We start from the raw sequence: 16,266 nt of genomic DNA, 5'->3' as shown, positions 1-16,266 counted from the left end.
GGGACAGAGGAAAGAAGGCATTACAGCATGCTACCTCGAATATTAAGCAATGCACCTTGCCATTCCACTTTGCTTCATATATGTAACCCACAAATAGTTAGAAGATAATAATAAAGGAGAAAGACTTTTACACATGAACTATCTAGGAATAAACATAAAAATTAGTGTGCAAAGCTTTTTTGTGGACAACTCGAAAGGACTCCTGGGACAATAGTGACAGATTTGAACAAATGGAAAAATGCACATATTCCTGGATAGAATGATTCAACATCATAGAGATGTTAATTCTCCTTGTGTTGATTTATAAATTTAACATGAACCAGATAATTATATTAACAGTTTTTTTACCCTAAAACTAGATGGGAGGATTCTTTTTTTTTTTTATTAGTTTTATTTTGGTATCATTAATCTACAATTACATGAAGGACATTATGTTTACTAGGCTCCCCTCTTCATCAAGTCTCCCCCACATACCCGTTCACAGTCACTGTCCATCAACATAGTATGATGCTGTAAAATCACTACTTCTCTGTGTTGCACAGCCCTCCCTGTGCCCTGTCCCCCAACACTATACATGTTAATCGTAACGCCCCCTTTCTTGTTTCCCACCCTTATCCCTCCCTTCCCACCCGTCCTCCCCAGTCCCTTTCCCTTTGGTAACTGTTAGTCCATTCTTGGGTTCTGTGCTTCTGCTGCTGTTTTGTTCCTTCAGTTTTCTTTTGTTCTTATATTCCAATTCACATATGAGTGAAATCATTTGGTACTTGTCTTTCTCCGCCTTGCTTATTTCACTGAGCATAATACCCTCTAGCTCCATCCATGTTGTTGCAAATGGTAGGATCTGTTTTTTTCTTACAGCTGAGTAATATTCCATTGTGTATATGTACCATATGTACCACATTAGATGGGAGGATTCTTAATGAAAATACAATAAATCTTAGTCACATGACTGATTCTCCTCACTACCACTTGTCCCCTGGCATTTAGATGTATATATTAAAGTCATTTTTACCAGTTTTGCACTGAGGAACCTTATTCTCATACATAAGTGGATAGGAATGGGAGGAGTGTTTATAGAAACGCTGTGTAATTCTTTGAAACTCCTACATTATATGCCAGAGATCATAGTTCATCAAAAATTATTTTTAAGAATCTATCAGCTGACTTGGAAACCATCCACTGGCAAAAGATTATTAGTCATTATCATACTAAATGACACTGATGATTCAAATTGTCTTTGGTGTGTAGAAATTTTTCATTATAGTTCTTTGAAATTGGTTATTTTAAAAACTACCTACTGAATCATTGTTTTTCTTTTTTCTTCATAGTTGCATTAAAATGCTCTCCAGCTGACAGAAATGGAGTCCAGGATAACTGTAGAACAAAATTCAGAGAAGGTCTGAATTTACAAGAAGGAGAATCCTTATTACAGGTAAATTTTAGTAAATATAGATCCTTATGAAAAGACAATTATAAATGAAAAATTAATTATAAGTCTTTTAATTATTTCCAGTTTAATTAGAACCTGTCCAATGTTTCCTGCCACTTTCATCTGAATTGCAATGGTATAATGCTAGTACATGAAAAAATGGAATTCTATAAAGTAGCTAATTAGGAGTCTTTCCCATTGTATTTCTTTAAATAGCAAGTACCCCTAGGTTATTTTAAAGGTTCCCATTTAAGTCATTGGATTTATATTCTTTTTTGGGAATGTAGCTGTATTAAAATAATTAATTGTATTAGTAGGTCAAAATTGTTCTTAACCTGAGTTTTACTTTTTTTTAATATATTCTCATAACTATATTGTCTTTTAACGGCTGTGTGTGACTTATTAAAAAGCTATTGATTTTCTAAACAACTGCTAGCCCTATATGCTGTAGAACTTGGAGAATTTATGGTATATTCATCTGTAAAAATATTTCAAATCTTTTTTTTGTTTAACTCTAGTTCTTTCTCTTGGAACTGATATGATGCTTGATTCTCAGTTAACATTCTTAGGTATTTTGTTGAGGAAAGATAGAATGAAGATGTGTGCTATAATATGTGCTGTTACTATGTGTTAATTTTTTATTCTACCAGGTGAACTAGAGGGAAAGTAGCCATTAGTTTTAGTAATACCATTCATTCATTCAGTAAATGCTTTAGTGTAACCTAACAATTTGTAACATTATGATTATAATTTTGTAACTGTGTTCAGATCCCAACGTTGAAAATGAACTTGTGCTTCCATTATATTAAATGAAATGTGTCCCAGCGTGAGTCCTCCTCTTGCCCCTGGCTGAGGATCGTTGTACACACATTAGCTGAAACAGAAGGCTCCTTATTCAGATCATAGGAAAACATCCCAATACTTGCTGCTTACTATGGGTAAACACACATCTTGGGTTATATGGTAAAGTGGAAAGTGAAAATAGACAAATATGGAATGCCTAATTTTTGATAAACTGGTTTAAGTTATGGGTCAGTGATTTGTATTTTTCTCTTGGAATATTTAGACAGATTGTAAACATATGTCAAAGACACACAATAAGACTAATACTAATACAAAACTAGTGTCATTTTTTAATTATTTGAAAATTAGAATCATTTAAGTATTTTAAATAAATGTGTCTATTATGAATTATATTGGATACGGTTTGTAGAACACTCTATTAAAAAGCATCACATAGTGTATGATTCGTATATAGGACTGCACTCGCCTGTTATCCCTTATAAAGCAGAAGACTGAAAACATAGTAGACGTGAAAATGGTGCATGTCATTATATAAAGTTTCCATATGGCATCTAACTTTATATTTCCAACATGTGATTACCAACCAATTATCCTTAAGATACAGAGGATATTTTCAGAGATACAGTATTCCATTTGGCTTGAAACTTTTGGTGAGATATCTTTTCCTTTGATCTTAACAAAGAAGACACATAAAGAAAATGTTACAAAATTTTTTAATTAAAAAACATTGAAAATATTTACTTTCTGGCTGAACTTAAGTTTATTAATATTTTAGAAGGATTAACAATGAAACTAATAATAACTTTCTGTATCTTTTCAGTACCTGTTACTTATTTCAGATCTTTATTTTCATATACTTAAACATGTTATATCTGGTGCTATTTAATACTGTGCTTATTAAAATCTGCAGCTTTATTTTTTAATTAGCAGTTGAAATTATAAATAACAGCATCAATTTCAATGTTCTCATATTAAATACTAAATGAATCACATGAGTTTCACATAGGTAGGTCAGATCTTTGTGACTAAGACTAAGGAATGATAATCTGTTATTAATATGTAATTATCATATTAATTCTTTCTGTTAATTTACTAAGATAGTAATTCAGTACACATAATAACCTTGTTCCATATGGTATTTAAAATCATTGGGATGTACTTAAAATTGGTATGCATATATATTTTTTTAAGGCTTTAATTTTACTTCTGACAATTAACTTGTCTAACAGGGTTTGGTGATATTCTTTGTGTCCGTGGCCATAATGAGCTTATTGGGAAGTACTAAGTTCATTTCACTGTTTGGAAAATCATGATACTCTACAAAACAATATGTATATAATCAGTGGATACTATTCTCTAGAAAGAAGATATTTTCAGGATGAAAAAATGCAAAAATGGGTGTATACTGCCAACTAAAATTTAAGAATATTCCATTTTGAAGATGTTAATCATTAAATACTTAAGTTCCCTGTGGATGCCTTTAGCATTCATAAGCCTAGGGAATTGCCAGGTATTATGAGGTATAATCGATGAAATCAAGGACCTTACAGCCCAGTTGTAATGAAAAGAGTCACAGTCATGCAGCTGTGGTGAGCAGCACACATAAACGTGGCAGGTCACCATAGGTCAGGGGAGAGGCTACAGAGCCAGACTGAGGTTACCACTTAGCGCAGCGTTTTCCTAACTGTGTAAGCTTGGGCGAGTTACTATACATTCTTTAATTCAGTCTCCTTGATTGTTAAACTGGAATATGGCTCCTACCTCCATGGATTGTTGAGGGAATTAAACCATTTGAATATATCGAAATATTTAGAAAAGTGGCTGTTAAATAGTAGGTGCCATTTTTGTCTTTGTGATCAGTTTCTCAGGAGTACAATACAGATTAAAGATTTTGAAGGTGAAAAGAACTTTAGTGAAAAGGAGTCACTGTGTTTCATGTACCTTGTCTGATAAAAAGGTAGCTACCACACTGTGTGAGCATCAATCTTGTTAATTTTTGAATCCCAGTACTTAGCAGGTGTCCTGTTTGGTTCGTAAGTTTATTAAGTGTTGAGTAAACTAATAACTGTCATTTAGATACCTATTTATAATAGATACCTATTATAAAGGATGATCATATGAATCTTCATTTGCTCACTTCCACAACCTTATAGTAACAGTGTCTTACATTAATTGTCAGTTCCATGCCAGGCACTGAGTTAGATGAGATAAAGTCATCATATCCACTTGATAAAATGACTGTTTTTCAAGTGATGGCTCTAAAGTTTGAAGGAGGAAATAATCAAAGTCACATAGCTAGTAAGAGACTGAGACAGGAACCAGTCCAAATCTGTCTGACTCCAAAGTGCATGTTTTTACACTAAATCCTACCATATCCCCTTTTGCATGAGGAAGAGTCTCAGAAGCATTTAGACATGATCACATAGCAAAGAATATATCATACTGAGTGGAAATAGTAGGGGGTTATAGAATTAAAATATGTAATAACAAATGTTTAAAGTTATCTAAATACTTTTGATACCTAAGAGTATAGCGACATTAACAGTGGACTTGAATAATCTCTAAAAGAATAGACAAGAGAGTATAGCTTCCAGACTAAAACAAGGGAAGAAAAAGGAATGATAAAAATAGTTGGCCAAAAGCAGGCAAAATGGAAAGAAAAAGCAGTGTAGTACAGATGGAATAAATAGAAATAGCATATATAAAATGATAGCTTTAAACCTAAAATATATTAGTAAAAATGGACATTTTCTATTTATTATTTTACATGTGTATTTTGTATTACATATGCCTTATGTTTTATATATAATCCATTTATATGTATTTTCCAATAAAAAGTACTTTGAGACTATCCAAATTACAAATTGTGTCAGTGCTTGAACTGTCTTTACACAAAGATTTACTCCTATCAGATTTGTCTTAAGGATCTAGTCAGCGTCTTTACAAACTATCCTCCTCTAAAAAACAGAGTTATGAGTTATAGTAAATGATCTTTATACAGTTTATTTTCAAAGACATGTACAGTGTATTTAAAACACATTCTGAAGCATGAGGAGGAAGAGGATGAAAGCACTTTTCTATTAAAGTTACTGTGATTGAGCATTAAGTTTAGCACTGAGCTTTTCTTAGCCAAATCAAAAGGCGTTAAATAGATTCCTCTCCATGGGCATGTGGTATGTCTGTGAGGTGTAATAATTTTAACCATTTTAAAGAGAAGATTTTTCATCAATAAAAGGAACAGCCTTTACTGCAGTCAATATTTATGAGTGACAATACTGTTATTTAGTCACATGACTTAATTTCATTACTTTTTTCTTTGTAGGCTCTGAATGGGTTTGTGCTGGTTGTCACTACAGACGCTTTGGTCTTTTATGCTTCTTCAACAATACAAGATTATCTAGGGTTTCAGCAGGTAAATCGAATCTATTTTTCTTAGGTCACCTAAATTTTTTTTTTTTTTAGAAAATTTCTACTTTTTATATTTCTTATACTTTAGGGGCACCATTGGTAATTTCTACACATAAAATACCAAAATCTATGCTGTAGAACAAAAATCTACTTACAGCTAATATATTTTCATACTATTAGTAATTTATTGTATTATAATTTCCTTAAATGTTTATGAGATTCATGGATATTATGTTTCTTCTTTCACTTATTAAGGAATGTTTCTGTATAAGAAATGTGTAAGAAATATAAGGAACAGGTGGGGTTTGGATGGGGGCAGATGAGAATATTTGCTGTCAAATTAGTTTTGGATACCTGAGGGCATATGAGCTATGAAGTGAATGAGATACATAAAGTTACAAAGAAAATACTATGTCATGTATCTTTAATTCTGATTTTAGGTGGATTATGGAAGCTTTCCTGAAGAAAATGGTATTTAAGCTAACCTAGAGAAAGTATGGGCTATTGCCACAAAGCCTAACTTCCAGTCTTTTTGAATTTTAAATAAAATATACTAATGTTTGTGCAAAATCCTGTTTGAAACTTAATAACTTTTCTTACTTGTTATTCAGTAATGTGCTTCATAAGTTAAGAAATCAAAGAGATTAGCCAATCAATTTAGTTCCTTAGAATAGAAAATAGACTACATAAGAGTTTTTTGAAACTTTTTTTTTTGTATATGTATGTATACACACACAATAGATGGAAAATATATTTCTTACCATTAATTGCTGTGAAAAAAAGTTAGAAAAACTAGTTTAAGTTCTGAGAGGTGAGACGGAGGAAGGATTTTGACCTAGTAAAGGTATAATCCCTCAGTTTTACGAAGCCTAAGTAGAAGTAAAATTTGAATGTAAAGAAAATTATTAAGGAACAATGAAGGAGATACATGATACTTAATAGATATTAAAGATGACTGGATGTTCAGATAGGGTTTCATGAATGAAGTAGGATTTCTAAGATTAATGAATGGATAAATAAGCAGAACTTAAGTTATTGCAATTAAGGGATGGGGAGGTGACCTCCTTGACTGAAAAGTGTTGAGTAGGGGAGTAATGGTGAATAATTTTTGGCTTATCAGTTACAGTTCTGGTCTCTTTCCAGATTTTCCTTTCTTGCATGATTGGAGAGCTCTGTGATCATTGACTTTGCATTCATTATCATTAATAAGCACCCACTAATAAAGCTGGGTTTTGAATTGACTCTAGTAAGCAACATTTTTTAATCAATACTTTAAAAATATTCTCTTGTGTCTTTTTTCTTTAGTCTGATGTCATACATCAGAGTGTGTATGAACTTATCCATACTGAAGACCGAGCTGAATTTCAGCGTCAGCTACATTGGGCTTTAAACCCTTTGCAAGACTCTGGACAAAGAATTGATGGTAAGAATGCTTACCAAAAGACAACATCAGTGATTTTTTAATATAATTCTGTGAAGGGAACCAAAGAACCTTCAGGGGCATTGCACTCTATGGTAAAGGCTGGGAAGAAGTAAGAAGACCTGAGTCTGCAGCTATAGATAAGAACCAGGTTACAAGAAGCCTGAAGGCCCAAGGAACATTTTCACAGATGAGAGTCACTGATGAATTTTAAGTATGGAAGTGTTGCCATACTCAGTAATATATTTTTTAAAAACAACTGTCATACTTTTGTAAAAGATGGGAAGGAATTTACAAGGTTGATACTAGACTGTGGAGAGTTCTGTGTTTAAAATGCACCAGATTGAAAATCAAACCAGCACATGTAGGTATAAAAAAAACTTCTCAAAGAAGCAGTGTTTTCAGATGTCTGTGAAAATGTTAAAAAGAAAAAAAAAATTAGAAAATATGGAAATTGTTGGCAGTGATAGCTCAATAGAAATAAAAATGAAACCAAGGCAAGTTCTATGTAGTAGAAGTGAGTTTCAATAAGTTTGTTTCTTTTCATTAGCTCCTCTTCTGAAAAATTTTTTTTGTATTCAGAATACAGACTCCAGTTTAGAAATTCACAATGATTTCAGCTACTCAGGCAATTTTATAGCAAAATGGCAAGTAAATTTGTATTGCTATTATTTCCACAGAAGCTAATGGCCTCCCACAGCCAGCAGTCTATTATAACACAGACCAGCTTCCTTCAGAAAACTCTTCTTTTATGGAGAGGTGCTTCGTATGCCGACTAAGGTGTCTGCTAGATAATTCATCAGGTTTTCTGGTAAGGTGCAAATCTTATACTGGCATTTACTATTAAGTTTTAGAATATAAAAAGGTGAAACCAACTTTCTTTGGTTAAATTTGAGTTTGGTCTTAAAAGTCTACTTTATCAAATAATTGGATAAAGCAAAAGTAACTTTTTAATATCATTATTTTGGATTTTTTAGTATCTTCCATTACTCAAATTCTCTGCTCTTTAGGATGCGGTTACAAATGCTGAGTGAAATAACATGGAACCTTGTACTTTGCCTACTTTTAGGATTTTTTAGGTAAAAGAGAACCAGGTAGCCCCTCTCTAGCAGTAACATGTTTACCCCATTTGGATTTAATCCCTGACAGATTTAAAATAAAAAAATTATTATGGTCTTTTCCACTTGGTTAGAATAACTGCCTAAAAATGGTTGTATATTCATGATCTGGTATGAGATGTTGCTGTGAAATCTGAATATCTGATAGGATAACCAGGGAGCAGCTTAGCAAGGATATTCAGAGTAAAGATGGTCTTTCCTCTCAAATGTCTGTATCCTCACTCTGCTGGGCCCAGGAGAAGAGAATACAAAGCATGTTACATATTACCTTTGTGAATTATTAGGAGTTTGAAACAATCAAATCTTAAACATTAGCAAAGAGTGATTTTTGTTGGTTTATTCCTGAAGATAATTTTGCTGACCTAGAATTAGAATTGTGCTGAGATGGTTTTCCTACTACTGATGATCAATTATTGTGTACTTCTGAGTTGGACTTTGTTTCATTGAGTCTCTTCTTCCTTGTGCTATCATATTGATGTCAGAATCATCCTTGGCATGGTTAATACTGTTTTAAGCATCTAACCATGTTCATGTTTAAATTGTCTTTGTTTCCTCATCTTCCAAAATTATTCTGTATTTTTAGTAGAGTTCTGCATTCCTTATGTCATTTCATAGTTCATTTTAGTGTTTTGTTACAATTATGTTTTGTTTCTGTATAAAAAATTGCCATGAGTTATGAAATACACTATGAGCTATATAGCTCATAAAATATTTGCAATTAACTGAGGACTTCATCTCTACTCAATTCTAGAAACACATCTTGAGTGCCTGGTGCTACGTTAGGTGGGAATGATAGCGCACTGGCAAGCTCAGAAAATGATACCAGTGTTCTTGTTGTGACCATTAAAAAACAAAGATGAACTGTTGTTTTTTTTTTTCAGGCTATGAATTTCCAAGGGAGGCTAAAGTATCTTCATGGACAGAACAAGAAAGGGCAAGATGGGTCAATACTTCCACCTCAGTTGGCCTTGTTTGCAGTAGCTACTCCACTTCAAACACCATCCATCCTTGAAATTCGAACCAAAAATTTCATCTTTAGAACCAAACACAAACTAGACTTCACACCTACTGGTTGTGATGCCAAGTAAGTAAACATTTTTCAGTTTTATTTTATCAAATTTAAATTATGTTACAGTAAGTCTCTCTTAGCATGTAAAACATATAGCATAGAATATTGTTAGATTAGCTATTATTTCATGCTCTTAGCCTTTAAAATAATTCAGTCAAGCCCACAAGTCATCTTATTTTATCATAAAGTACTTGCCACAATTTCTGTATCATAAAGATGATGTTTTCATTAATTAGTAAGATTCAGTATCTGTCAGATGATTATGAAGTAGACTGATATTAGCATTCATATCATATCAAAACATAATTGCTTTTCTCCTAACATGGGAATTCAGACAGCTTGAAAGATTGCCCCTCAAAATGGAGCTTAAACATTGTAGATTTTCATTAAAGATTTTGTTTTACCTGCATAATCTAGTGTTAGATTCATCTTTAGCCATACTATTTTCCATAGTCTTTATTCAGAAGAAAATCATATAAAATTGCAATTTGCAGCCATAAGCAAAATAGAATAGTTAACATAAATGTGGTTGTTTCTACTTGCTAATGTGAAATTATGTCATGTAAAACATAGCACAAGTAGACTGTAACCAATAAACTTAAACAGTGGTTACTTCATTTATGCTGAATTTTAATTTTACTTTTTTTTTTAAACAGAGGAAAAATTGTTTTAGGCTACACTGAAGCAGAACTGTGCATGAGAGGATCAGGGTATCAATTTATTCATGCTGCTGATATGCTTTATTGTGCTGAGTATCATATCCGGAGTAAGTTGTTCCTCAGGACCTTATATTATACTCTAGTACAAGTTTTACTTAAGAAATTTTCAATGGAAGATTTATTAATTCAGATGTCTGTGGTAATAAATATACTTTAAGGAAAGGTTCCCATATTAAAAATGAAAATAATTATTTTTCCTGCATAGTTTCATGTGTTACTTAATGTTCCTTGTAACCTTTTCTATAATAAATTTAGTCTTAATAGAAAAAATAACTCTGAAGAACTATTTCAATGCATTTTATTATGCTGTGTTTAAAAGTTGTCAAGGCATTTGTCATCCTTGGTGATAAATGAAATATATCCAGAAATATCTTTGCTTCAATGATTTTCTGTAATATTTTGATTTTGGTAATTTTATTTCAGTGATTAAGACTGGGGAGAGTGGCATGATAGTGTTCAGGCTTCTTACCAAAGATAATCGATGGGCCTGGGTCCAGTCTAATGCACGCTTAGTTTACAAAAATGGAAGACCAGATTATATCATTGCAACTCAAAGACCTCTAACGTAAGCACAAAGACTAATATTGTTTTCTTTTTTATTTTAGTAATACTTTGGTTTATACAGCCCCTCACATAACTTAGAATTTACTCTAGACATAAAAATTGGAAAGATAATATGTATAGAAAGGAGGCAGCATAGATGAAGCACATTGAGAAGTTAGAATTGACAAACTTTATTGAATTAAATATGTAGAGCTACAGAAAGAATAACCAAAGAAAACTCCAGGGTTTTATCCTGAGTAAACCAAGGAATGATGAAAAGCTAGTGCCATTTGTAAAATAAAAATATAGCAATGTTTTGTTTTAGCATGATTGTTAAGCAAGATTTTGTTTTTTATTCTGGAAATGAGTATTTTTGTCAAATATTTGTATTGCAAATGTGTTCTCTACTTAGAGTATAGATTTTTATATGGGGCTTAAATTACTTACTAAGTTAATCTTTTTCCCCACTGCATTTCAGTCAGGGGATTGTGTCTATGGTTCCACTAGCCTACTATACTTTTGCACCGATTTCTCATTGCCTTAATTATTCTGCCTTTATAATCTTGATATCTAAGTATAAATGCAACTTTTCTTAGGATTTTTTTGTGGTGTTCTCCTTCAGGATTGTCTTGGCCCTTTACCCTTTATATTTCTGAATATATTTTAGAAATCAGTTTAAATGTTTGATACAATTCTTCCTGATACATACTTTCTTGTATACCATTTTAGAGATGAAGAAGGAACAGAGCATTTACGAAAGCGAACTGTGAAGTTGCCTTTTATGTTTACCACTGGAGAAGCTGTGTTGTATGAGATAACCAGCCCTTCTCCTCCTGTGATGGACCCAGTGAGAACCAAAAGTGGTGCTAGTGGGAGTGATTCTGCTATCAAATCAACTCTAAATAAGGACACACTCAATTCCAGTTCCCTCCTAGCTGCCATGATGCAGCAAGATGAGTCTGTCTATCTCTGTCCTGCTTCAAGTAGCAGCACACCTTTTGAAAGAAATTTTTTTAATGAATCTGTGAGTGACTGCACTGCAATGGGAAGTGATAATATCCTGAAACATGAGCAAATTGGTCAGTCTCAGGAAATGAACCCAGCGCTCACAGGAGCTCATACAGAGCTCTCTCCAGATAAAAACAGTGACCTGTACAGAATTATGAAACACCTAGGCATTGATTTTGAAGATATCAGACACATGCAACAGAATGAGGAATTTTTTAGAACTGACTTTTCTGGTGAGGATGACTTTAGAGATATTGACATAACAGATGAAATCCTGTCATTTGTCCAAGATTCTTTAAGTAAGTCTACTTTTGGGTGTTCAAGTTACCAACAGCAGGAGACCGTGGCTCTGACGTCCAGCTGCCTGGTGCAGGAACAGCAGCTCCTGCGCCATCAGGAGCACACAGCAGGGGAGCAGCAGCAACTGTGTCAGAAAATGAAGCATATGCAAGTTAACGGCATGTTTGCCAATTGGAACACTAACCAGTCTGTGCCTTTCAGTTGTCCTCAGCAAGACCCAGAACAGTATAATGTGTTTTCCAACTTACCTGGGACCAATCAGGTGTTTCCCTACAAAGCTGAGATTGATACCCTGCCTTATGCACAGAACTTTATTCCCTATAATCAATCTGTGTTACCACAACATTCCAAGGATACACAGTTAGACTTTCCCATAGGGAATTTTGAACCAGTCCCATATCCTACAACTTCGAATTTAGAAGATTTTGTCAGGTGTTTACAAGTTCCTGAAAACCACAACCACGGACTAAATGCACAGTCAGCCACAGTAACTCCTCAGACATGTTATGCCGGGGCTGTGTCGATGTACCAGTGCCAACCAGAAGTTCAGCACAGCCATGTGGCCCAGATGCAGTATAGCCCAGCAGTGCCAGGCCCACAGGCATTTTTAAGCAAGGTAAAGGTTTTATCAACTGAATAAACCCTTTCAGTGTAGACATGAGTTAGACATGTTCTATATCTGTATGTCAGTACCTTTCCTGTATGCTACTGATACATTTACCCAAATCATAAAGTAGAAAGAAATCCAGGGCTAAAGCAACTTGAATACAGCCTTAAGTTACCAGGTGAAGTTAGTTAAAAGTATACAGTTTAAAATACTTTGTCTTTCTTGACTGTGTGACCTTTTAAAAATACAGGTTTCACAGCTCAAATATATGTTGAAATTGGGTTAAAATCACTATAGGGATGCTTTCTTCAAATGCCTTTGTCCTAGATGATCCCTGGAATTCATTCTGAAGCTCCTCCTTGTTACCATTTATAGCAATCTAATTTCATTGTAAGACAGCAGGCATTTTATTCGGTAACTTAATTCTGTAATTATAATGGTACTAATTAAAAGGCATAGTACAAATAAAAAATTGGTTTAGGAAATCCTACCCATGGTAAAATATTTTTGGAGTATTATGAAACCTCTAGCAAATCTCGCCTCTTGGAGAAGTCTTAGGTCATCTGCAGTCCTGTTAGTAATCTTGAAGGTACCAGATCTTAAAACTGGTCAAAGCAAATATACTTGTGATATAGAATATATAACTGCAGTTCATGAGAACTCTGATCCAAACCAAAGGCAATTCGTTCATGAAATGCCAGATTTGGGAGTGAGACAGTTGTATCACTCGTCTGTACCATCTAATGGAGAAACCACAAGGTCATAAGTGCAACTAATACATAATATGTGGTCAGTCTATTTTCACTGAATGATTTAAAATTTACCAATAGCAGTAAAGGAAGTTGAAGTTAATATGTATGATGAACATTTTAAGCTATTATGTGATAAAATGTATTTTTAAGATATTTGAAAGATGGATTCTAATAAGTTGCATTGTTATTTTTGTTCTCAGTTTCAGAATGGAGGAGTTTTAAATGAAACCTATCGAGCTGAATTAAATAACATAAGTAACACTCAGCCTGCCACACACCTTCAGCCCCTTCATCATCCATCAGAAGCCACACCTTTTCCTGATTTGACATCCAGTGGATTCCTGTAATTCCAATTCTAGTTTTCACCTTGGTGTTTGGATTAGTTTGATTGTAGCATAACAAAACTGTCCGTGTCAGACATCAGAGTAGACACGGAGGCATTGTTGTTTGCACTTAAGAGTTATTAAAGAGTATGAAAATTACAGATACTACAGTCATTAAAATAGTGTGCAGCTGAGAGGAATAAGGTACCCTCTACATTTCACACTATTCTGAGTGCCACAGAATACACAAAACTTATTCAGGGGAACTTCAGGACACTTTTAAAAAAGAAATTTTCTCTATTGAAATGATTTCTGTCAGAATAACATGAAATGCTTTGAATTGCTTATATCAGTACACCAAATATAAAAGGATTTCCTTTTATTTTTCTCTGGTGCTTTTATAAAAAGAGTCTCAGTGCTTTCCTCCTCATTGTTAATGTAAGTGCCTCACAATTTTTTCTACCTATAACAAACACTGTAGGCTGTATATTTTATATGAAATAGGCTTTTTTAAATTAATATTATTTGTATTTCTTAAATTCAGTCCTTTTTATTCATCCAGGCATGTTTTAACTGCACTACTCACCTGCTTTCTTTAGGTAGAGGGCAAATCATGATTGATTGCACATTATTTATGACATGATCTACTTGCCTCCAGACTTTAAATGTGCTGTGTGCCTTATGTTGAAAATTTTGAAAGTAAATGCTACTTACATAATAATAATTTGGAAGTAAGGACAGTAGTACTAAAATTTTAAGTGTCTTCAGAAGAGATTCTCCACCATGGTAGTTGAATGTTGCGATGTGAAAAATCTGCCCTTTACTACAATCATGTTTATTATTTCTAGCTCTTCAGTTAAAGCACCCATTTCAGTGTGTATATAAATTCTTTAATGCTTCAACATATAGTATGTTGACTTTATAAATTTCACTCTTAATACAGTGGAGACTATTTGTTTTTCTCATATTTGAGGAGTGTTAAAATTGGTGCGAAGTCATTATGAAAGAACGGTGCATTGTGTAATGAACAAACTATTTGTAAAACATTTTCAATCTTTCATTTGAAAATAGTCCATACCTTATACATGCACATAAATAATTTGTTGAGGCTGTAAATATTTTTTATCACTGTGTCTTTTTAAGAAATCAAATAATGCATCCAACCGCTTTTAAGTTGGTGTCAAAAAGACAACCATGCAGTTCTCATAACTTTAGGTTGTTTCTATATAATGACCTTTCTTAGCAGTAAGACAAATTAATCACTCTAGTAACTTTTCTGTCTTCAGGTGATTTAAAGGAAAAGTGCCACCATTTGTCCTTTTATTTAAATATGACATCTAATGGGCATAGACATGTTTTGCAATGTATTACAGAAAAGCATGTATATAAAAACAAACATGATAGAATCCTGAGATGTAGTGTTAAAATGCATTTTTTTTCAATTAATGTATATGAAAGTGGCTTTAGATAATCTGCCAGTTCTGTGCATTTTCAGTCAAATTATTGAATCAAACTGTAGAATTTAAGTGTTGGAAAAATAAATTTGTCTAAAACATTTCATAATTTGTTTCCAGCATGAGGTATCACTGATTTAGACCAGTGTCCTGGATTAATTTCCATTTTTACATTCACACCTTTCATTAAAAGTCTTCATATAAGCCATTTTTGTTAGTCTCTTCTACATGTTATTGACTGAATTGTTCCATGAAAAAATAGGCATTTTTAATTGTGAATATAACAATTATACACTTAAAAATTTATTGTATATTTTTATCTATATAACTAAAATTTATCTATCTGAATAATAAAATCACATTAAACCAAATACACCTTTGTCTGTATTGCTAAGTGCCAAAAAAAGAATGCTTTGTGTATTGTTCTGTCGAGGATTTATAGATAATATGTACTTCAAAGGAGGTGGATATGTCTAATTTGAACTTTTCCTGTACTGGGTTGTTTTCACAGTACCTGAAGAATTACCAGTGTTCCCATGTATTGTCAATCTTTTCAGTCGTTACTCTGCACAAACTAGTGGTTTTCAGTTATCACTAACTTTTAGGTAAATGTTTTCATGGCTTTTCCCTTTCCTTCAGAATGTTACTGCTTACATATGCCATGCATACATTTTTTGTTTAAAGTATGATTTATACTCTCAAACAGAATTGTATACAATAATATATATGGTAATAAAAATCAAGTATGAATAATATGTTTTAATGTAAATTCTTTCTGGTCCATATAAAGGGTATGTATAGTAGTAGTATTAGGTAGGTGAAAGCAGTCCGCAATATTTAAGGAGACACTAAGGCAGTAACTCATAAACTTCTTACAAAGTTTTGCTCCTTGACATTTTGTCTTTACCTGAATGTTAAAAAAACACACTCCAAGTAACTTCATAGGTTAAAATGGTCCTGAAATACTGTTCTCTTAAACCTTCTATTATCAGTGTTACAGATATAGTGATATTAGTTATTTCACATTAAACAGTCTAAAATTCCATAAAACAACTCACGTTTATTTTTCTAATCCAAGCACAAATTATAACAAACATAAATTGTTGTTTTTTTTAGCCTTTGGCGTTAAAACACCAAGAATTCTGCAATTAGACTTACTTGAAGGAAATTCCTGAGAAAAATAGTTTCCATTCTAGTAACAATTCTTTTTTTACATTAGTTTTATCCTTTACAGTCAATTAGATATTTTTCTCAACAACTTAATAAAAATGTAGCAAGTTAACATCATACTTAATTTTGAGCATTTTAGAAA

The 16,266-nt window shown here is 32.9% G+C and overlaps 1 protein-coding gene across 1 annotated transcript in view; it reads left to right on the top strand.

Moving 5' to 3' along the window:
- AHR (aryl hydrocarbon receptor) overlaps nucleotides 1–15,707 on the top strand; it is a 49,650-nt gene extending 33,943 nt beyond the window's left edge. The window contains exons 3-11 of the mRNA XM_073238741.1: nucleotides 1,329–1,432; nucleotides 5,556–5,645; nucleotides 6,947–7,064; nucleotides 7,742–7,872; nucleotides 9,061–9,263; nucleotides 9,905–10,014; nucleotides 10,391–10,532; nucleotides 11,240–12,434; nucleotides 13,378–15,707. Of these exons, the coding sequence (XP_073094842.1) occupies nucleotides 1,329–1,432; nucleotides 5,556–5,645; nucleotides 6,947–7,064; nucleotides 7,742–7,872; nucleotides 9,061–9,263; nucleotides 9,905–10,014; nucleotides 10,391–10,532; nucleotides 11,240–12,434; nucleotides 13,378–13,524 (2,240 nt within the window). The 3' untranslated portion in view covers nucleotides 13,525–15,707. The remainder of the gene's footprint in view (nucleotides 1–1,328; nucleotides 1,433–5,555; nucleotides 5,646–6,946; nucleotides 7,065–7,741; nucleotides 7,873–9,060; nucleotides 9,264–9,904; nucleotides 10,015–10,390; nucleotides 10,533–11,239; nucleotides 12,435–13,377) is intronic.
- The last annotated feature ends 559 nt before the right edge of the window (nucleotides 15,708–16,266 follow it).

This window comes from Manis javanica, chromosome 6 (assembly GCF_040802235.1).
Source record: "Manis javanica isolate MJ-LG chromosome 6, MJ_LKY, whole genome shotgun sequence".
NCBI classification, from domain to species: domain Eukaryota; kingdom Metazoa; phylum Chordata; class Mammalia; order Pholidota; family Manidae; genus Manis; species Manis javanica.
The sequence above is the reverse complement of the archived record's forward strand: the minus strand, read 5'-3'. Positions and strand labels throughout refer to the sequence as shown.